The following is a 24,519-nucleotide window of genomic DNA, read 5'->3' on the forward strand; positions in this document are numbered from 1 at the left end:
TTTCACTGCCCAAGTCATGATCATATCACAATAGACACTCATGGAGTCAAGAGCATTAATGGGTAATATGGAAACTCACAATTAACATGTCAACTTTAAATACACGTGTATTTGAGGACAAGGAGAAGGAGATACTGAAAACTGAACACCCACTAACTTTGCTTCTGTAGCTACAAACAGTTCTTGCTATGTCACTCATTTCTCTCCTGTCTTCCAGTATTTGGTTCAAGAAGTGACGGCGAGCACCTTCCCTGGCGTATATGAGACAGCACTGATGCTGGAAGATGATCAATTGCTGGCTAAGTGTGCACAGGTAAGTTGTTGCATTAGAGGGCCTATGACGGCTTGTGCCGTGTGAGGGTTTATAGAGCCACTGACAGCATGTGCCGTATGGAACCCAGGTCAGCATGACACACTACACACAAGGCTAGATTAAAGCTAGGCTATAAGTATCTTTGGCAGTACTGTTCGTATGGAGATGTCAATGATATAAAATGCAAAGCGTGTGGACAGAGATAGGGCCATACACTGGTGTGTGGACAGACAGAGTCATACACTGGTGTGTGGACAAAGACAGGGCCATATACTGGTTTGTCGACAGTGACAGGGCCATACACGTGTGTGGACAGAGACAAAGCGGTACAGTGATGTGTCGACAGAGACAGGGCCATACACGTATGTGGACAGAGACAAAGCAGTACAGTGGTGTGTCGACAGAGACAGGGTCATACACTGGTGTGCGGACAGAGACGGTCATACACCGGTGTGTGGATAGAGACGGTCATACACTGGTGTGTGGATAGAGACGGCCATACACTAGTGTGTGGATACAGACGGTCATACACTGGTGTGTGGGTAGAGACGGTCATATACTGGTGTGTGGATAGAGACGGTCATACACTGGTGTGTGGATAGAGACACGGTCATACACTGGTGTGTGGATAGGGACAGGGCCATACACTGGTGTGTGGATAGAGACGGTCATACACTGGTGTGTGGATAGAGAGACGGTCATACACTGGTGTGTGGATAGAGACACGGTCATACACTGGTGTGTGGACAGAGACACGGTCATACACTGGTGTGTGGACAGAGACACGGTCATACACTGGTGTGTGGATAGAGACACGGTCATACGCTGGTGTGCGGACAGAGACACGGTCATACACTGGTGTGTGGACAGAGACACGGTCATACGCTGGTGTGTGGATAGAGACACGGTCATACACTGGTGTGTGGACAGACACGGTCATATACTAGTGTGTGGACAGAGACACGGTCATACACTGGTGTGTGGACAGAGACACGGTCATACGCTGGTGTGTGGACAGAGACACGGTCATACACTGGTGTGTGGACAGAGACACGGTCATACACTGGTGTGTGGACAGAGACACGGTCATACGCTGGTGTGTGGACAGAGACACGGTCATACACTGGTGTGTGGACAGAGACACGGTCATACACTGGTGTGTGGACAGAGACACGGTCATACACTGAAGCATTATATCTTAAAATGTCCAAACATCTACCTGGAGATCTAACAATATTCAGTAGGGTCGAACAACGACCCATTGTGATTTTTGTAATAATTTTTTTTTTTTTGCGCTACACGCACAGGATAAGTTGACGGTACACCATAAACTAGGTTCTCAGACGATACAACTAAACTCAGTTTACTTTATTATGTACGCCAGATCATCATTTGGAAAAGACCCGGGCAGGGACAAGACCGGCGAACCTACTACCTGGAGTTTACCTGGAGAGGGTTTCGGGGGCCAACGCCCCCGCGGCTCGGTCTGAAACCAGGCCTCATGGCTTGGTACCCCATACCCATACTGGTTCTTAAAAGATTACAGAGGTATACATAATGGGTCCAGTGACTGGGCCGCAAAGTTTTGATAGCTGGACAAGTTACAATGGTATTAAAATGTTTACATGTTTATATCTGTTCACCGTTATAATAAGTTATATACACACAGGACTCTTCTGTTTGTGGTTGCATGGGTCGAGTCACAGCTCCTGCTGTTGCACTCTTATAATAATAATCTTTATATCTACAAGTACATGATACAACTTAACCAGTGAAACCAGGGAGTTCAGGTGTGCACAGGTGGTCTTGGTTTATATGACCTTATTGTGCACACCAGCCTGGTCATGGACCGGACCGCGGGGGCGTTGACCCCCGAAATACCCTCCAGGTATGTAGATGAATGGATCAGAGAACGACAACTTGATAAATTAGACACATGTGCAACATTTGGGTATCTTTAATAAGGAAATATTTCGCCAAACAGTGGCTTCATCATCAGACCATGCAAAGGAGAATGATGACGAACAGGAGGAGTTTGAGGTAATCTGGGAATTCTTCACTTGCCTAACTCTTGGGCATGACCTATTTCCACATTCGTCAAATGTAATACCACCTCACCTGTCTACAGTATATAAGCCACTTCTTCTTCTTTTCAAGAATGATGGACTAATTACATCGACCTACGGCTGAGGGACTGATTACCTCAAACTCCTCTTGTTCTTAACCATTCTCCTTTGTATGGACTGATGAAACCACTGTGTGGCGAAACGTTTCCTCATTAAAGATACCCAAGTGAAACAAACCGTACCATGGGTGGGGTTTGAACCCGCGATCAGTCTCAAAACTCCAGACCGTCGTGTCATTACGATTTCGTGAGTCATGTGTCTAATTTATCACCCTCCAGGTATATCATAGCCATCTATGAGTGGCACTCAAAACATAACAGTGGCACATAATGGGTTGTTGTTGTTGTTGGGGTTTACAGGGCCACTGACAGCATACGCCGTACTGAACCCAACATAACGGGTCCGGGGACTCGGCCACAAAGTTTTGATAGCTAAACAAGTTACAGTGATAATAAACTATTTACATGTTTATATCTGGTTACAACCTGTGAAAATTTGTGAGGACTGCCTCCAAGTGAGTCGCCTACCCTGGCAAACTCTGTTGACACCGAGCTCTGAGGTGGGTACCTCAGCCTCACAAGTGGCTTATAGGACAGATTTTCACAAATGATTGATGTTGCAAGAAACTCGCCTGCATGCACGTATAAAGGACTAACTTACTTGGTGTTGCAGCATATATCCTGATCTTCAACTTCCCTAAGCTTAGCCTTAGCCCCTTTGGACTTCCCCTCAGAAACCACGTGCAACCGGGAGCCTTAATTCCTGCAATATTCAATCGTTATTAGTGTCCTGCCTGCACCTCAGAAATTCCTATATCCAAGAGGGTATGTATCCCCTAGTATAACTATGCAGACACGGACACTAGCTTCCAGACTGCCTTGAGACACTGGTACTTACTGGGCATGCACTGCCAGCTGCAACACAGGCCCACAGATCAAACTCACTCACAATTCTCCCCAGACACTGGCCAGAAATCTACGAGATAAAGTGGAGGTCTTGTCTTACTGTATGGGCCTGACGGAGGTCATCTATGGTACATCGAGGTGCCTCTACCAGATTTCCCCAGGTCTCAAATGTGAAGACACGTGGGGGGCGCCGTCTGCTGATCACGGCACGTCTTGTCCAGTTGGTGTCTGTCTTAAGAAGAACGAGCTGGTCTCTCTTCCAGACCCTCGTCTCTTCGTTCAAACTAGGGCTGCCAGTTCTCCCTAGCTAACTTATCCTAGTGTTTGCCTACATTATCGGCCTATTACTACCTATGTTAAGGTCTTAGGTCTACATTATTATTATCTACAGTTGCCTTAGTAAACCTAATATTAATATACTAACAGTAAAACTACCTACTCCTTCCCTGAAGAGTAAATCTATAACTTAAATAACATGCCTACCAAGAATCCATCGCCAACCAGAGAGAATGCTGTTTGTTTGGGAGGGTTTAAGGGCCACCCAGCTCAGCCGTTCCATCACGGCCATGCCGGATCTGTCCTGTGGAACTTTAGGGACCAAATAAATTTCCACATCCTCCCGCCAGCGAAGGTAGGCGCTAAGTCTAAATCAAGTTCACCTTCCGCAAGCCCCCACAGCGGACCCTGGACACGAGTGCCGTCCGGCCACTCTCGTCGAGCAGACTCAGGTCTAACTTCAACCGTCCAGTTTCCCCTGTGTGGACCTCTGGGGGTGTAAACTTGTTGGTTCCGGTGGTCTTAGCACCCTTTCCTTTAACTTTAGCGTCTTTCGTATGTCTAGCCTTGACTGAGTGGCTCCGTACTTTCCCACCCAGTGGCCCACATGCCTTGGTAGCCTTTCCTCCCACTGTTACGAGGTTCCCTAGATTTAATGGCAATCTATCTCCCTCTTTATGTACCCTGTAAAAGTGTTTTCCCAAGGTGGCCGAGTGTTCGTCACTACCTACCTGGTTCAGCTTCCCTGGCGGTTCATCGTGTATACTGGTATTCATTATCACTACTCCCCCAGCTATCATGGGGACAGCTTCTCCTCTATCTGGCGTGGCAGGGAATTCAGGTGGAATCCTGCCGCCTATGATGTATCCTACTGGGGATCTGTATAAACCAATTCCTTCCTTAAACGTCCATCGTGTAGACAGGAAGTCATCTATATGATTGGCTCCCACCAGGATACCTACATTTCTGACTGTGTCAGTGGTAATTCCCTGGTCTGCCAGCTTCACGTCAAGGTCTTTCAATCGCTTAGCTGCTGCAGCAAGACCTCTCGCTGTAATTGCCGTGGGTAATGTCTCTACCACCAAGGCTGTAATGTCTCTGCGATGTCCACCTAATTTGACTGTGACATCCACCACATCATAAGATTTGGGTGGGACCTGACTTATAGCCCCTCCCAACATCATACTAACTTTCTTTGTGGCCTTCAACTTTAATTTAGCCACCAACTTCTTTGTTATCAAGGATACTTGTGCTCCTGGGTCAAAGAATAATCGGGTTGTTTCGGACCTGTGCCCATTCACAACCTTTGCCATGACTGTAGGTAGGGCAGCACCTCCGTGATTCTCACTCGGATTAGAGACTTCACTCCCACTAATCACGCTGGCTACCATTTCAGGCTCGGACTCACTTTCTATCTCTACCTGAGAGATATCCCTACTAGCTTGGGGTTCCCTTAAATTATTGGGACATAGTGCAGTATGGTGCTTACCTTTGCAACAGACTCGACACTCACTGAGCTGGGTGCCACAGTCTCTCGCAAAGTGTTCCCCACAACACTTGAAGCAGAGTCTCAACTCCCTTAGTCTCTGTTGCCTACTGCTCAGTGTTATATACTCCGAGCAACTCGTGCTAGAGTGTTCGCCTTCGCAGAACACGCATATTCTGGCATGAGTGCCTCTGAGGTTCTGCTTAGAGGTTCTTACCTTAGACACCTCTTTACCATAGTACACTCCAACGTTAGTCGTACGAGCTTTAGACTGATCTCTTGAGATCTTTGAGTGACTCTCTGGGTTTTTATGTGGCGTTGGTGGTGACAGGATGGATAATGAGAACCTTCAAAACTAGGGAGGCCAAGCCCATGATGACACTCTTCAGGTCACTTGTTCTATCTAGGCTGGAATATTGCTGCACACTAACAGCACCTTTCAAGGCAGGTGAAATTGCCGACCTAGAAAATGTACAGAGAACTTTCACGGTGCGCATAACGGAGATAAAACACCTCAATTATTGGGAGCGCTTGAGGTTCCTAAACCTGTATTCTCTGGAACGCAGGAGGGAAAGATACATGATTATATACACCTGGAAAATCCTAGAGGGACTAGTACCGAACTTGCACACGAAAATCACTCACTACGAAAGCAAAAGACTTGGCAGACGATGCACCATCCCCCCAATGAAAAGCAGGGGTGTCACTAGCACGTTAAGAGACCATACAATAAGTGTCAGGGGCCCGAGACTGTTCAACTGCCTCCCAGCACACATAAGGGGGATTACCAACAGACCCCTGGCAGTCTTCAAGCTGGCACTGGACAAGCACCTAAAGTCAGTTCCTGATCAGCCGGGCTGTGGCTCGTACGTTGGTTTGCGTGCAGCCAGCAGCAACAGCCTGGTTGACCAGGCGCTGATCCACCAGGAGGCCTGGTCACAGACCGGGCCGCGGGGGCGTTGACCCCCGAAACTCTCTCCAGGTAAACTCCAGGTACCCCTATACTCAAATGAGAAACGAGATCTCCCAACCCCTCAACAATTTGTTTTATCGTGAACCTATTCGTCCGATATTTTAAGTGTAACTCATGCACTGTAGTGCCAGCCAGTTTCCTCTGAATCACCTGACTGATGAACCATTCCGACTTACCCCAATCATGTAAATCTTTAAGACTATTCGTCAAACTCATAACTTCGATTCGGAACTTCTCTAGGCTCTGACGGTCATGGCGACAAGCCTCTAGATCCAACAACCGATAAAGTATAGCTACTTTTATCTCCTCAGTGTTGCCAAACGTGTCCTTTAATTGGTCTTTGGCATGTTGGTAATTGGTGTCGGTGGTTTGGTAATGCCGGACCAAGTCCAAGGCTTTACCCTTGAGCTGTGAACGTAAATATTGTAATTTGACGGCATCTGACAAATCGTCTCTGTCATCTATCTGGGCTTTAAACTGATCCCAGAAAGCAATGTACTCTGTTAAGGTTCCGTCGAACGTTGGTAAATTCAACTGGGGCAATCTGGGCAACACATTAACAGGCGTGCTGTTGTTCGTGTTGCTTGAAACATTTGCTCTCCCTGCTGTACAGGCCTTCAAAGTCTTTATTAACTGCCTGCAGTCTCATCTCTGCTTTACACTCTGCCCTTCGTTCGTCATAGTCCTTCCGTGCTACTTTGACTGTATATTCAGACTCACCTGTAGTATAGGCCTCTGTCTCATGAAGGATAAATGATCTCTCAAAGGCCTCCAGTCTTTGCTCCAAAGGTTTCAGGCAACTCTCTAGTTCCTCCCAGTCTACGTTTTGATCTTGCCTGACCGTACGACACTCTTCACATGCTTTGCTCAGGCGCCCCTTATAGGCTCCCATAGACCGCTTTAATTGACTTAGAGCTGGGACAGCTGGTACTACATCTTCACCTACCATAGTTGCGGTTTAGTTAAGATCACGGTACTAATTTGTACTTCAATTAGCCCACCCCACAGCACGAACGGTATTAGGTGAGAATGAACGAGTCTCAAGGCTTCTCAACAAGCTTGACAACTCCCTTTATTATATTGACTCTACTCTGAATCAAAAATGTACACTGTTAGCTCTCAAATCCCAATTGAAATGTGTATCGATGTGAAAGCTTAACCTAGCACTTTCCTGTACAATGCCAGCAAATAATTACAGGACTTAACCTAGTCTCAGGTACAATTCACAAATCTCACATTAACATGAATCAGTAAATGAATAAAGACAAAGAAAATCACAATAAAAGTGCAGTATACAAATTAAGATCACTTGGTTAACACAAATAAATTCAACAATTCAACTGGTGAAACAGTAAATGAATAATGTATGTAGACAGCTTGGATGGTGAGATAGGGATGGATCAAGAAACGTTCATCCCAACCAGGCAGCAGGAGCCCCGAAGTCCCAGAGGAGACACCATGTTACCTCAGATCGGGCAAGCCAAGACATCTGCAGGCAACAAGTTCAAATTAATAAGCAAAGAACACCACAACACCCAGTATTCTTCTATACTCTTCTAGAAAAGAAATACGGCCTGAAGATATCAATGTCCCCAAATCTGAAAGGGAGGTTCATTCTCACTCCCTGCAAAAGGTGAACGACCTCGAATCACCACTTGTTCTAGCAGAACTACAATCCATAGAGCGGGTAACAAAAGGTGTGCTAATGCGCTATCCACTAGACATGTCTTTCGATGCAATCCATAGTAGCAAAAACATCCTGAAAGCTGTGCGGCTCCGAGCCAAGACGGATGGCAATGTACCTACAAGGTAGGTCTTGATCCAACATAGAGGACCTCTCCCAGCTGAACTAGATCTCGGTTCTTGGGGAAAATACCAGGTTAGGATGTACAACCCAAAACCTCTGAGGTGCTTCAGGTGCCACAGGTGCAACCACCTCAGCGCCCAATGTCAGTTTAAGGAAAAATATGCGGCACTTGCAGCGGGTCTCACCCAACCAAGGACTGCTTGGATAAACTGCAGAAAGGTGAAGCTATGGAACCTAGATTTCCGAACTGTGGCAAGAAGCATCATGTTGAAGATTGAGACATTTATGCAGCATGTGGGAATCTTTATTCAGGAAACGTTTCGCCACACAGTGGCTTCATCAGTCCAATACAAAGAGGAAGGCGTAAGGAGAGGAGGAGTATGAGGTAATCAGTCCCTCAGCCTGGAGTCGATGTGTTCAGTCCATCAATCTTGTAGAATGTACAGCATAGGGCCGTAGACGTGGCTTATATACTGTAGTGAGGTGAGGTGAAGCAGGTGGAGGTGGGGTCATAGTGGTACCATCCACTAGTCGAAGTAGGTCTTCGTCCAAAGGCTGCATAAATGTCTTAGCAGCGGCAGCGGCAGCGGCAACAGGAACCTTGTCCTCTATTTTTACTTCTACCTGAGGTTCCCAGCAGCCCAGTGATGACCTAATCAAGACCCGCATAACACTAACATGTGTGGATACCCAGAATGATATAAAGCAACTGCAGAAATCACCCAAAAGTTCACAAATTACCAACTAATAGGACTCGTTCTAGCAACTCCTACCCCGCTGCCACTGAAGTGATACTCCACAACATTCACCCAACACCCATCGCCTACTATTCACCCGAAGCCACAGCCAATGGACAAGGGTCAGAACAATAAAAGAAGATCCAGTAACCAGCTAAGGACTCCTAACATCAAAGGTGAGAGCAGTAATAACACGAGGAAAACTTGTGGTACTGCCAGCCAGGACACAACCCTCATCACCCACCGACACCACCACAACACACGACAGACAACAACAAACATGGCCGCCGCTACAGTCCAAGATAACTCCTTCCCAGTATTTGATGTCAAGAAGATCACCGACCCAGAAATAGCTAAACTCCTTATGATTCAGAACCAAACGATCACCAAACTAACTCAAGAAATGCAGGAACTAAAGGCTAGCAATGCAGATTACCTCAACAAGATCACTGCTCTAGAACATAAACTAGACACTCTAGAACAACAAAGCAACACCCACACCCGGTCCCTAGACACCATCAACACTCTAAAAGACCAAGTCACCCTACTTACTACCAACATTACAGAGGAAAGATCAAGAGTGGACCAACAACTTGCCAATGTCATAACCAACTTCCAAGACCATAATGACCAACAGCAGCTATCTGACGCTGTTGTAGTTAACAGCAAACATCTCCCACCCACAGTCACCCAAGAGACCTGCATGGAGACCACCCTACAGCTTATCAAGGACCACCTTCGCCTTAACATACGTAGTGATGACTTAAAGGATTGCAAACTGATGGGCTATCAAGCAGGTAAAAAAACAGTGCTGTTAAAATTCCAAACTAGCTTACAAAGAAACAACCTACTAAAAACATCTATTTCTATGAAAACTGATGTTTACGTCAATGAGTGCCTTACCAAAACGAGACAAAACCTTCTTTATCGGCTAAGAAAACTGCGCTATGCCCAAAAAATCCACCAGTGCTTTGTGAGGGATGGAAAAATAGCAGTTAGGAAACAGCCCACTGGAAAGAGATACTTCATCTCCACAGAACATGACCTTAAAACATTCCTAAGTGAGGCTGGACTAACAGAATCAGAGTAAAGTGCAGATAATACCCATAGTCCACCGTTAGTGTTATATTGTCATAAATTTGTGCCCCCCTAAAATTCTAATACTCCAACTACTTTTAATTGTCATTGTTGTACTCAACGACCATTCTACCTCATAGTCTTAATTGTATTAAATATCTACAGAATCTATCTCCTTTTTTACAACTTACCACATCACTGTTCCATCTTATTTTTTTATAAACTAACCATAACTTGTCTTCAATAATTCTACCTCACTTTAAAAAATACTCAATTGCCCAATTTTATTCTAAATCCCTATTATTGCCCAATTTTACTTTAAACTATATTGATCAAACTTATTGTAAACTTCTTTTATTGACCATTTTTATTCCATACTTTTTTAACCTAGTATTTTCAACTACAACTTTTATATCATCCTGTCTACCATCTTACTAGCATATTATAACCAAGTCATTGCCATTTTTATTTTTATCAATTCTTTTTTTTTATTATTATTTTGCTACCTTAATTTGTGTATTTTATCCTGTCAATTTAAATCTAATTATACTCTAATTCTTGTAAACAACTTATATAAGACCTTAGTGCAATTACAATTGAGAGTCTTGTTCCTTTATTATATTATTAGATTAATCACAGTTTTACTCTAGCTCATTCTAGCTCAATACATAGTCAATACCAAATTCACTATACTAGACCATAGTGCAATTACTAGTGAGAGACTGGTGCTATTTGTAATTTGTATTTTTATATTATTAGACTAAAGTTGTTGTACTATAGCTCTTTCTAGCTCAATACATAGTCAATACCAAATTCACTATATTAGACCATAGTGCAATTACTAGTGAGAGACTGGTGCTACTTTTAATTTGTATTTTTTAATTTGTATTTTTATATTATTAGATTAAATTCAGTTGTACCATAGCTCATTCTACCTCAAGACATAGTCAATACCAAATTCACTATATTAGACCATAGTGCAATTACTAGTGAGAGACTAGTGCTATTTTTAATTTGTACTTTTATATTATTAGATTAAACCTATTGTACTTTAGCTCACTCTAGCTCAAAACATAGACTCCACAAAAGTCATTATTAGACCTTAGTGCAATTACAAGTGAGAGTCTTGTTCTATTTTTAATTTGTATTTTTATATTACTAGTTTATACCTAGTTGTACTTTAGTTCATTCCAGCACAACACACAGACAACATCAACTTCATTATGTGTAGTAGTGACTATACCCTACATGACCAAAATACTCTAGCTATATACTTGTCCAAACTTCCAACCACTACAGATATCAGTAGTAGAACTCAACACACAACTCAGGATATAAATAACCATAATTTTAAACCTAGAAGATGATTGATCACGTTGACCCTGATCTAAACCTCCATAATCTGACACCCAATCAAAACCTATTGGAAAGTAACTGCCTTTATTACACAGCATCACAAGCCACCACTATCCTAAACAATGCTAAAAGTCTATCAGTACTAAACTACAACATCAGGTCCTTAAGCAAACACTATGATGACCTCCTAGCACTCCTTGAATCACTAAAGACACCCTTCTCCTGCATTATTCTTACTGAGACCTGGCTTAAGCAGGACACAATAGATATCTACCCTCTACCAGGATACACAGCAATTCACAACTGCAGAACAAACCAAGTTGGGGGTGGTATTGCAATCTATTACTCTAACCAATTATCTTGTCTTAGCACCACTTGCTTTAGTGATGAATATGGGGAATACATTTTTGCTAATTTTACTGTAAAAAACCTTAAGACGCCTATAACAATTGGTGCCATTTACCGGATACCTCACACAAACATCCCAAATTTCAGTGAGAAATTAAAGTCACTAATAACAAACAGACAAATGAATAAGCACCACCTTCTCTTAGCTGGAGACTTCAACATCAACCTTGGCTTACTAGATGATCAGCCTGTAACTGATTTCATCAACAATATGAACAACACACTTCTCATACCAACAATAACTAAACCAACCAGGCTCACTGAGACAAGTGCAACCATAATAGACCACATATGGACCAATATACTAGCCCCCCTTAAATCAGGGATAATCACAGATAGCACTACAGACCACTACCCTACCTTCCTCCTGACAAACATTAGTAAACCACCACTTGAATACAACAAAGTCTCATTTAGACTCCATGACGAGGCCTCAGTAAGGAAGTTCACAGCTGACCTAGAGACTGTTGATTGGCCTACAGAATTCTCCAAGGCCAATGGTATTGATGACTGGACAGACATCTTTCTTAACAAATTACTTAGACTATACAACAAACATTGTCCTATAAAAACAAAACAGATCACAAACAAACGGCTTGGTTGCCCATGGCTAACCAGCACCATTCTGAAATCCATTGACAAGAAACACCAATATGAAAAGCAATATAGACAGGGCTTAATACACAAAGATATTCTTAAACACTATTCATCAGCTCTCACCAAAGTAATAAAAAAAGCCAAACAACTATACTACTCCAGTAGATTCACAGACACTAGAGGAGATATAAAAAAGACCTGGAAAACACTCTCTCAGATTCTAGGGACCCACAAACTGAGAAAAACCAAGAATATTGTCCTAACTAAACCTAATGAAACACCACTACATCCCACTGACACAGCTAACAAGATAAACGACTTCTTCTCAAACATAGGATCTAATCTCGCCAGTAAAATCCCACATACCAATGCCCATGCCGGGGACTACCTAGATGGAAATTTCCCTAATTCCTTCTATCTTGCACCAACTGAGCCCACGGAAGTCATTGAGATCATAAAGTCACTTAAAAATAACTCGGGGAATCTGTCTCATGTCCCACCATTACTGTACAAGCGAGCGGCCCATGTCCTTTCGCATGCTATTTCATTACTTTTTAACAAGTCAATAGAGACTAGCACCTTCCCGAAACTACTCAAGATGGCAAGGGTTACACCAATACATAAAGGTGGTGACCCTACAGACTTAAACAACTATAGGCCAATATCTAACTTACCATTGCTATCCAAAATCTTTGAGAAACTCGTGCACAGGAGACTGTATTCATTTATAACGGCTCAAAACATACTCAACCCCTGCCAGTTTGGATTCAGGAAAAATAAAAGCACTAATGATGCAATCATAAAAATGCTAGATCTGCTTTACACAGCATTGGAAAATAAGGAATATCCACTAGGAATTTTTATTGACCTAAGAAAAGCTTTTGACACAGTAAACCACGAAATCCTACTCCACAAACTTGACCACTACGGTATAAGAGGCCATGCGCTTGCTTATTTCAAATCTTACATTACTAATAGGTATCAGTACGTCACCATTAAAGACACAGCATCAGCAACACGGCCACTTGATACTGGAGTTCCGCAGGGAAGTGTCCTTGGTCCCCTGCTCTTCCTCATATACATCAATGACCTTCCAAACGTATCCCAACACCTGAAACCCATTCTCTTTGCTGATGACACGACTTATGTCATCTCTCACCCTAATCTTGCCACCCTTAACACCATTGTGAATGAGGAGCTGATTAAAATATCGACTTGGATGACAGCCAATAAACTTACGCTTAACACTGACAAAACTTACTATATTATGTTTGGTAGCAGAGCAGGAGATGCACAAATTAACATTAAGATTGACAACACTCTAATTACCAGAAATAATGGGGGAAAATTCTTAGGCTTATACCTTGACAATAACCTGAATTTCAGCACCCATATCCAGCATATAGCCAAAAAAGTATCCAAAACGGTTGGGATCCTCTCCAAGATACGATACTACGTGCCGCAAAATGCCCTTCTCACACTATACCACTCACTTATTTATCCATACCTCACCTATGCTATTTGTGCTTGGGGATCAACTGCAGCAACACACCTAAAGCCAATAATAACCCAACAAAAAGCTGCAGTAAGAATAATCACTAAATCCCATCCCTGGCAGCACACCCCCCCACTCTTCAAAGATCTAAACTTACTCCCAGTTCAGTACATCCACACTTACTACTGTGCAATCTATATCTACAGGGCCTTAAACTCTAATATCAACCTTGACCTAAAACGCTTTCTTGATAGTTGTGACAGAACCCACAGGCATAACACCAGAAACAAACATCTCTACGACATTCCCCGTGTCCGACTAAACCTTTACAAAAATTCAATGTATGTCAAAGGCCCTAAAATCTGGAATACCCTACCTGAGAACTCTAGAACTGCAGACACATTCATCACCTTCAAAACTACCATTAGAAAACATCTTATCTCCCTGATACACCCCGTCAACTAACTTCACGAATACCACCTGGTGGTTCACACTTACACTCGCTCACTCATTTGACCATAAACAGAAATATTAATCTCAGTCTTAATATAATGAATCCTGTGATACTCCAATACTGAAACTATATACTGTGCCAAAACAAAAGCATTCACATTGCTAAACTCACAAAATAGTATTTAGTCACTTAGCCATAATACCAACTTACCTCATAATTTGTAATATTTTACATTTAAGAATAAAACTAAGTATGCCCGAAATGCCTAGCCATGCTAAGCGTTCTAGTGGTACACTCTGTAATCTCAATTTTACTACATGTTAAACCAAACAATAACCAAATTTCTGTAAACTCAGCATTGTAATCCTTATAGAGAACCAGTGAGGAATACTGTAGTCAAAGAGAACAGACTAGGACATCCCATATTACCTCTTGAGCCGTCAAATGATGTCGACTATCAAGGGCTTTACCAGCATCAGATGCGACCTGATAGACTCAGGGGAAAACAAAACGACATTCAGAATTATTGTGAGGACCTTCGTAAACATATGCATAATGGACAAACGGAGTCCATGCGTTTATTTTCAAATTTAGCCGACCACCCTGTAGTGCATAAAATGTTTTGCAGTGGCACACACAGGGACTACAGCAAGACAATGAACGCAGCCACAGAACAGCTGAATTAGATCGACATCTCCTTAGAGACCATCAGATGGGTCATCTTAAGACTCGTGTCAGGACGCAGTTCCTGACGAATTAATTAATCAATTTACCAAAGTAGATCTGTTTGTGACCTGATAAAACCCACTGTGTGGGCGAAAAGTTGTCAATAAGAGATCACATTATATTTCATTTGTGTATATTTTTCCATCCAGTTGACGACGAATTGGAAAAGGCAGCTCTAACGACGAATTGGAAAAGGCAGCTCTAACGACGAATTGGAAAAGGCAGCTCTAACAGAAACAAAGCTACGACTTCCACGAATTAATGCCCATTTTTTCCTAACCATGATGGAATGTTTACAATATAAGTTTGTATGTAGTTATGTATAGGTTGAGAATTAGACTGTCTCTTACTCTCGACAGGTTGGGTTGATGGTTGACTAGCTGAGTCCTTACTTCACACCTGGACAAGAAGAAGAACTCCGGTGAGCTAGTCACCCAGGGATAACCCAAGATTAACCCTGGAGGGTTAGTAAGCCAGGATTATTAACCCTGGAGGGTTAGCAAGCCAGGATTATTAACCCTGGAGGGTTAGTAAGCCAGGATTATTAATCCTGGATGGTTAGTAAGCAAGGATTATTAACCCGGAGGGTTATTAAGCCAGGATTATTAACCCCGAAGGGTTAGTAAGCCAGGATTATTAATCCTGGAGGGTTAGTAAGCCAGGATTATTAACCCTGGAGAGTTAGTAAGCCAAGATTATTAATTCTGGAAGGTCAATAAGCCAGGACTATTAACCCTGAAGGGTTAGTAAGCCAGGACTATTAACCCTGGAGGGTTAGTAAGCCAGGATTATTAACCTGGAGGGTTAGTAAGCAAGGATTATTAACCCGGAGGGTTAGTAAGCCAGGATAACCCAAGATTATTAACCCCTGCAGGCTAGTAACCCAAGACAACTAACCCTGAAAGTTAGTAAGCCAGGATGACCCAAGATTATCAACCCTGGAGGATTAATAAGCCAAGATAACCCAAGAAATTAACCTCAGAAGGTTAGTAATCCAGGCTAACGGAGGATAACTCAAAGTTATTAATCCAAGTGTGTTAGTAACCCAGGATAACCTAGGAAAGCCAGTGTAACTTGTCTTCTGTTTACCTGGAGTTTACCTGGTTCTTTACCTGTGGTCCTTAGGTGTTCTTCTCCAGGTTGCCATCCATACCGAATGACTAACACCCAGGTACCTACTTACTGCTAGGTGAACAGAAACAGCAGGTATAAGATGACTAACAACCAGGAACCTATTTACTGCTAGGTGACCAGGGACAGCAGGTGTAAGATGACTAACGCTCAAATACCTACTTACTGCTAGGTGAACAGGGACAGCAGGTGTAAGGTGACTAACACCCAGGTACCTGCTTGTTGCTAGGTGAACAGTGACAGAAGGTGAAAGGTGACTAACACTCAGGTACCTACTTACTGCTAGATGAACAGGGACAGCAGGTGTAAGATGACTAACACCCAAGTACCTACTTACTGCTAGGTGAACAGGGATAGATGTAAGGTAACATGCCCAGCGTCTACACCATTCCCAGGATCGAACCTGGGACCTCCGGTTGTGTTGAAGGTTCAAATTGCGATTGAACCCAAGTAAAAATTTACTTCGATTAAAACGCTTTTTCGAAATTGCTAGGGACCCATCTTCAGTACCAAAATTAAAGAAAAAAAACGGAAAAAATCCATGGAGTTTAGCCGAAGATTGTGGTAGAATGTGTGGGGGGATGTGAAGTTTGATCCAAGGATAATGAGAGCAGATCAGATGACCTGGATGAAGAGTTGGAACTTAATCCTTATAGTCCTATCATCTAGGAAGTTACAGAGTAGTTTGCTGATAGACCGAGGGAGGTCGAAGTTGGAACATAGCTTAAACCTTAAGCCGTTGTGCCACACTGTGTCAAAGGCTTTCTCAACATCTTTGGCTACTAGGGCTGTCTTTTTCCCTTGGTATTGGTTTATGTGGATGTAGTTTAGAATTAAGTTGAGTGCATCTTGAGTGGAACGGTTTGATCTGAAGCCAAATTGGCCATTATATAAGAGAGAGTTTGTTTCAAGATGTCTACGTAGTCGTGAGTTTATGATTTTTTCATAGATCTTTCCCAGTACTTCGAGCAAGCTGATGGGGCGGTAGTTTTTTGGGTCAGAGTGGTCTTTGTTGGGTTTTGGGATGAGGATAGCAGTGGCTGCTTTGAAGAGAGTGGGGAAGTAGCCGGATGCAAGTGATGCATTGAGGAGGTTGGTGAAGGCTGAGATGATTGAGTCTGAGAGATGTTCTAGGATGATGTGGTTGATGCCGGAGGCTCCTGGGGCTTTTGGAGGAAGGCGCTGAATGAGAGTTTTAATGTCATACGCTGTGATGGGGTGTCCAGTTCCTAGTGGCAGTGAGTGAGTCAGGTTGTATGTACCTGTCAGGTGCCGTTAGGTGTACGTGTTCAGTGTTCCATTGCTCCGACTAACCCATACGAAGTCTCCCTTATTATCAATGCACTAAAAAACAAGGCAGGAGATTTAAGTACCTTACCACCCTTTATATATAAAAAAGTGTCACAAGTGCTATCTCCAATCATTGCAACACTCTTTAACAAATCCATTGAATCCTCCACCTTCCCTACAGTACTCAAAATAGCAAGGGTCACCCCGATCCACAAAGGAGGAGACCAAACAGAGTTGAATAACTATAGGCCAATATCCAACTTACACCCTCTCTCAAAAATCTTTGAAAAACTAATTCACAAACGAATCTACTCCTACCTTATCTCCCAAAACATACTCAACCCCTGCCAATTTGGATTCAGGCCTAATAAAAATACTAATGATGCTATTATACACATGCTAGAACATATATACACTGCAATAGAAAAAAAAGAAGTCCCACTGGGGATCTTCATTGACTTACGTAAAGCTTTTGATACAGTTGACCATGACTTGCTCCACGTAAAATTGTCACACTATGGTATAAGAGGGCACTCCCTCAATTACCTCAAGTCATACCTCAGCAACAGAAGCCAATATGTGTACGCAAATGGGGCAAACTCTTCTGCGCAACCAATTACAGTTGGTGTCCCACAGGGAAGTGTCCTTGGCCCTCTTCTCTTTCTCCTATACATAAATGACCTTCCAAATGCTTCGCAATTACTCAAACCCACACTATTTGCAGATGACACTACATACGTCTTCTCTCACCCGAGCCCAGTCACACTAGCCAATACTGTAAATACCGAATTACAGAAAATATCTACCTGGATGAGGACTAACAAACTTACACTAAACATTGACAAAACCTACTTCATTCAGTTTGGTAACAGAGCTACAGATGTCCCTCTTAACATAATGATAAACGGATCACCTATCACAAAGCTAACAGAGGGAAAATTCTTAGGAATCCACCTTGATAATAGACTCAAATTTCATACACATATACAACAAATTTCTAAGAAAATTTCCAAGACTGTAGGCATACTATCGAAGATACGGTACTATGTTCCACAGTCAGCCCTCCTGGCCCTATATCACTCTCTTATTTACCCCTATCTCACCTATGGAATTTGTGCATGGGGCTCAACAACAGTTAACCATCTCAGACCACTAATTACCCAACAAAAGGCTGCAGTTAGAATGATAACAAATTCTCACTACAGGCAGCACACTCCACCAATATTCAATACACTAAACCTACTCACCATACAAAACATCCATACATATTACTGCACCTATTACATACATAGAACACTTAACTCTGATATTAACCCTCCCCTCAAACATCTCCTTGCCAACCTCAACAGAACACATGACCATAACACAAGGCACAGATCACTCTTTGATGTTCCTCGTGTCCATCTCACACTATGCAAAAACTCAATGCACATAAAAGGCCCTAAAATCTGGAATTCATTACCTGTAAATATAAAAGAAACACTACCTGTTTATAAATTCAAGTCTCTACTCAAAGATCACTTACTCACCCAAAACCAAATAAATACTGAATAACTGAACCTTATAAATTGTATATCTTAAATGTTTCTCACAATTATATCACATAAATGTTAAACCTAAAACCCAATCTAACTTTATTATTTTTTAAATACACTACCTAACAGAATCCTTCATATGACCTGTCTTTGTAATACTCACTTGTGCTTTATAGTAATCTGTTTACATTAATGTTTTATCACTGACTTCATCATTGCTTAGTTAATCTTAAGTTAATTTTAAGCCAGCCCGTAATGCTATGCATAGTATAAGTGGCTTTGGCATACTGCTCTTATCTGTATTTTTTTGTACCTCTGTATGTGTGCACAAATTTATAATAAATAAATAAATAATAAATAAGTATATGTGGCAGAGTGTCTGATAGTGGAGGGTGTGGGTGGAAAATATTCTTCCATATATTCTTGAAGATGTTTGTTGCTGTTTGTGGGTCGGTGATGTTTCTGTTGTCGTGGGTGATGTGTTCGAATTTGTTGTTGTTGTTGTTACCTCGGATTCTATTAATGAAGTTCCAGAAAGTTTTGGGGTCTTTTATGCGTTGCTCATTTGCCTGGTGTATAAGCCCTGCCCAATGGGTGTTGTGGTCCTGCTCTAGGCTATGAAGTATGTTGTTCCTGAGGTATGTGAGGTCCTGTCTTACCTGGTTGAATCTGTGTGTGTTGAGGCGGAAGCGGTTGTGGTAGCATATGAGGAGTCTTTTGTTTCTGACTGAGGGAGTAGGCAGGGGAGGTTGGCGATTGGTTGGTGGTGGAAGGTGGAGGTGGTCTCTCATTAGCGGGAGTTGGTGAAGGCTCGATGGGCAGCGAGGCCTCTGATTGGTCCGTGGTAGTGGTGGTGGCTTGAGGCGGAGGTGGTCTCTCATTGGTGGATTCCGAAGTAGAGCAGGTGGCATCTGTAGATAACATATCTTGCAAGTCATCTGGTGCCTCGAAGCTGACGATTTTCGGAATTTTATTCAAAATATCAGCTGAATGAGGACTTAGCTGGGAAGATGAATGATGGCATATTGTTGAGGGCAAGAATTTCATTTATAGATGTGTTGAAAGAACCCGGGTTTGCTGCATTATGCATGTGTGCATACATCATGCAGTAATAAAATTTTGTTGAGATATCGTTTGGTAGAGGAGAGGCGGTGGTTGTTGGAGGCTGCTGAGTGGCTTGTAAAATCTTGGTGGTTGTAGACTGAAGCTTGGCTATTGCAGCATAAGTAGGAAAGTTTCCTGTTGTCTTCTTTGAAAGGATCTCCTTACGAACAGAACATTTGGCTGCCAAAGTATGGTGGTCACTTACAGTTGATGCAGGTGGGAGCAGAAGTAGTGGTGCAGGAACGAAGGTCGTGACCTTCAGACCCACAGGTGGAACAGATCTTGTTCTTCACATGACAGTCGGTAGTTGAATGATTGTAGGAGTAGCACGTCCAACAAGGTGTTATATGGTTGAAGCGTTCTGGCTCAATTTGTCGAGGGTTGATGAAGTAGTAGATGGCCAGGCCATCAGACAGCGCTCTGGCTGCCATGTGGACATCAAGAAACGTGATCTTGAGCATCGAGGAAGCGTTGGGGATCTTCACAACAGAGTCAATCTTGGCCCAGGTGTTTAGGTCTTCAAGTGATGACTTAATGTCCTCGGTAGACATGGTTGTGATGAACTTATCAAAGCGTTTCATGAACACAGACCGTTTAGCCAGCATATAAGGTGAGGTGGAGATGGTAAAGCCACGGTCGTCTAAGGTCTTTATTGCAGGAGGTGAGTACCTTGTCAGCTTCCTCATCTTCAATAAAGGTGACAATGAAAGCTTCTCTCAGAGAAGTAATTCTCGAGAACTTGACTCGCAGACATGTGTTGAGAGAAGACGCAAGTTCTAGCATCGTGGCGTCGTTGATAACAGCAGTCTTGGGTTTAATCCTCACACGAGTGGAAATATAAACAAAAATGCAGTATAATGTGATCCTTTATTGACAACGTTTCGCCCACACAGTGGGCTTTTTCAAGTCACACACGGATCTACCTGGGGTTGGAAGGTACGGGAGTATTTATAGTCAAGTTCACAATGTTGAGGTCAGGTGGAGAATGTTGAGGTCAGGTGGAGAATGTTGAGGTCAGGTGGAGAATGTTGAGGTCAGGTGGAGAATGTTGAGGTCAGGTGGAGAATGTTGAGGTCAGGTGGAGAATGTTGAGGTCAGGTGGAGAATGTTGAGGTCAGGTGGAGAATGTTGAGGTCAGGTGGAGAATGTTGAGGTCAGGTGGAGAATGTTGAGGTCAGGTGGAGAATGTTGAGGTCAGGTGGAGAATGCTGAGGTCAGGTGGAGAATGTTGAGGTCAGGTGGAGAATGCTGCATCTGATGATCTACCGGGTGGGGTTATAGAGTCTTGGGTAGCTTGGCAGGGGTATTGGACAAGTTGTGAGTAGACCTTCTGCAGTGTTCTATGTTCTTATGTGGGATAGCGATGAAGAAGTTTCTTGGCGAGTGGTTCAGCTATGTTATAGAAGCCGTAGTTCTGGTTGAAATTGTTGGTTATAGAGATAAGCGATGATTCCAGGATTCTTCTGTATTGAGTGTTGTCTTCTGTGGCGATAAGTCTTGAGTTTCTGTAGTTAATTAAATGGTTGTGTGAATTGCGATGTTGTACACAGGCATTCCTTGTATCGTCAGTCCTGCTTGCATATTGGTGTTCTGAAATACGTGTTTGGAGGTCTCTTGATGTTTCGCCCACATAATTTGTTGCAGTCATTACAAGGGATTATGTATACCCCTGCAGAGGATGGAGGCTTGTCCTGTCTACTACTGGTGATGTCCTTGATGGCCGTGGTTGTGGAGGTAGATACTTGGAATGATGTTTTGGCAAAGATGTTGGAAACATGTTTGGGATTGGAGTTGGTTGGGAGGACTATGTATCTCTTCTCGGCAGTGTCTTCTCTGGGTGTGTTGAAGATGTTTAATGCCCGATAGACTTTAAAACGAAGTTCGTGGTCAGCTTTGCAGAGCAGAACATCAAGGAAAGGAAGAGTGTTGTCGACTTCTTCTTCAAGTGTGAACTGGATTGAAGGCTCGACCTGGTTGAGCTTGTCTTGGAGAGCTTGAACGTTGAAGCGTTTAGGAGTTATGAGGAGAATGTCGTCAACATAACGGAGCCAGGTGACAGACGAAGGAATAATGGTGGAGAAACGTTCGGCTTCTAGATGTTCCATGTATAGGTTCGCCAGGACTGCACTGAGTGGCGAACCCATGGGTAGTCCAAAAGTCTGCTGAAAGAGGTGATTTTCGAAAGAGAAACACGTAAAGCCAACACATAGTTCAACAAGGTCGATGAAATCGCTGGCTGGAATGGGAAGATCAAGTGAATCGTCAATTTTCCTGCGCAAGAGATCGATGGCTTGTGTAGTAGGTACTTTGGTGAATAGGGAAGTCACGTCAAGGCTGGAAAGTTTCTTGTTCCTGATGTTGATGTTGCGAATGCGATTGAGAAGATCACCCGAGTGTTTGAGATGTGCTGGACTGATAGTGCCCAAGAGTTTAGAGAGGTGTTTTGCGAGAATTCCTGAGAGCTGGTGGGGAGCACTGCCTATTCCCGAGGATATGGGCCTCAGTGGGATACCAGGCTTGTGAGTCTTTGGCAGGCCGTACATTCTGGCAGGTCTGGGGTTGCTGGGCATGGTGTGCAGAAGTTTCTTCCCTTGTTCTGAGCCCCTCAGAATGCGGCGAGTCCTTTGAAGAAAAGTTTTAGTAAGGTTGTCCACTTGGTTAGTTGTGAGAGGTTTGTAGGTATCTGGGTCATTAAGTAGATTGAGCATTTTGTTCCTGTAATCGTCAGTGTTCATGATAACAACACCACCTCCTTTATCAGCGGTGGTGACCCTGATGGTCGTGTCTTCTGCTAAACCTTTGAGTGCATTGATGTAACGTCGAGGTATGACTGGGGAGCTGCGTGTTGAGATGGCTGCTGAGATGGAAATATAAACACAAATGCAGTATAATGTGATCCTTTATTGACAACGTTTCACCCACACAGTGGGCTTTTTCAAGTCACACACGGATCTACCTGGGGTTGGAAGGTACGCGAGTATTTATAGTCAGAATGTTGAGGTCAGGTGAGAATGCTGCATCTGATGATCTACCGGGTGGGGAGTCTAGAGTCTTGGGTAGCTTGGCAGGGGTATTGGACAAGTTGTGAGTAGACCTTCTGCAGTGTTCTATGTTCTTATGTGGGATAGCGATGAAGAAGTTTCTTGGCGAGTGGTTCAGCTATGTTATAGAAGCCATTGTTCTGGTTGAAATTGTTGGTTATAGAGATAAGCGATGATTCCAGGATTCTTCGGTATTGAGTGTTGTCTTCTGTGGCGATAAGTCTTGAGTTTCTGTAGTTAATTAAATGGTTGTGTGAATTGCGATGTTGTACACAGGCATTCCTTGTATCGTCAGTCCTGCTTGCATATTGGTGTTCTGAAATACGTGTTTGGAGGTCTCTTGATGTTTCGCCCACGTATAATTTGTTGCAGTCATTACAAGGGATTATGTATACCCCTGCAGAGGATGGAGGCTTGTCCTGTCTACTACTGGTGATGTCCTTGATGGTCGTGGTTGTGGAGGTAGATACTTGGAATGATGTTTTGGCAAAGATGTTGGAAACATGTTTGGCAATGGAGTTGGTGGGGAGGACTATGTATCTCTTCTCGGCAGTGTCTTCTCTGGGTGTGTTGAAGATGTTTAATGCCCGCCGTCTGCAGTCTCTGATGAAGTGACGAGGATAGTGGAGTTTAGAAAATACTTGTTCAATTATAGTGCATTCTTCCTCAAGGAACTCATTGCTGCAGATTCTGAGTGCACGCAGGAAGAAGCCTATAATTACACCACGTTTGGTTTTGGTGTCGTGGTGAGAGTAGAAGTGGAGAAGATCGTTTTGGTTGGTGGGTTTTCGATAGACTTTAAAACGAAGTTCGTGGTCAGCTTTGCAGAGCAGAACATCAAGGAAAGGAAGAGTGTTGTCGACTTCTTCTTCAAGTGTGAACTGGATTGAAGGCTCGACCTGGTTGAGCTTGTCTTGGAGAGCTTGAACGTTGAAGCGTTTAGGAGTTATGAGGAGAATGTCGTCAACATAACGGAGCCAGGTGACAGACGAAGGAATAATGGTGGAGAAACGTTCGGCTTCTAGATGTTCCATGTATAGGTTCGCCAGGACTGCACTGAGTGGCGAACCCATGGGTAGTCCAAAAGTCTGCTGAAAGAGGTGATTTTCGAAAGAGAAACACGTAAAGCCAACACATAGTTCAACAAGGTCGATGAAATCGCTGGCTGGAATGGGAAGATCAAGTGAATCGTCAATTTTCCTGCGCAAGAGATCGATGGCTTGTGTAGTAGGTACTTTGGTGAATAGGGAAGTCACGTCAAGGCTGGAAAGTTTCTTGTTCCTGATGTTGATGTTGCGAATGCGATTGAGAAGATCACCCGAGTGTTTGAGATGTGCTGGACTGATAGTGCCCAAGAGTTTAGAGAGGTGTTTGGCGAGAATTCCTGAGAGCTGGTGGGGAGCACTGCCTATTCCCGAGGATATGGGCCTCAGTGGGATACCAGGCTTGTGAGTCTTTGGCAGGCCGTACATTCTGGCAGAAATTATTCAAAATCTTTCATCTCGTCCACTGTCAACCACAGAAACTGAAGCCCTCAGCTTAGGCCTCAAATTCGCAACAGGAATTACGAAACCAAAACAAGACCTCAATTTCATCGCCAAAAACTACAGACACAATGACTCCGACTTCCAAAAAGGCTATCTTCAAGGCATCATCTCATCACGCAGCTCCCCAGTCATACC

At 43.3% G+C, this 24,519-nt stretch overlaps 2 protein-coding genes across 4 annotated transcripts in view; one reads left to right on the forward strand and one right to left on the reverse strand.

The window, feature by feature from the left end:
- The window catches only part of LOC128705209 (BTB/POZ domain-containing protein 6-B-like), an 18,829-nt gene extending 17,696 nt beyond the window's left edge, over positions 1-1,133 (forward strand). For both annotated transcript variants that reach the window (XM_070081546.1, XM_070081547.1), the window contains exon 4: positions 218-1,133. In XM_070081546.1, the coding sequence (XP_069937647.1) occupies positions 218-358 (141 nt within the window). In that variant the 3' untranslated portion in view covers positions 359-1,133. The remainder of the gene's footprint in view (positions 1-217) is intronic.
- LOC138851966 (uncharacterized) overlaps positions 1-20,557 on the reverse strand; it is a 23,743-nt gene extending 3,186 nt beyond the window's left edge. The window contains exons 1-2 of one of the 2 annotated variants that reach the window (XM_070081548.1): positions 19,352-20,557; positions 158-277 (exon numbers count right to left, since the gene is read on the reverse strand). In XM_070081548.1, the coding sequence (XP_069937649.1) occupies positions 19,994-20,482 (489 nt within the window). In that variant the 5' untranslated portion in view covers positions 20,483-20,557 and the 3' untranslated portion in view covers positions 158-277; positions 19,352-19,993. The remainder of the gene's footprint in view (positions 1-157; positions 278-19,351) is intronic. The other variant, XM_070081549.1, reaches the window with a different exon arrangement.
- Positions 20,558-24,519: the final 3,962 nt, after the last annotated feature.

The sequence above is a fragment of the Cherax quadricarinatus genome, unplaced genomic scaffold (genome assembly GCF_038502225.1).
Source record: "Cherax quadricarinatus isolate ZL_2023a unplaced genomic scaffold, ASM3850222v1 Contig3070, whole genome shotgun sequence".
In the NCBI taxonomy this organism is placed as follows: Eukaryota; Metazoa; Arthropoda; class Malacostraca; order Decapoda; family Parastacidae; genus Cherax; species Cherax quadricarinatus.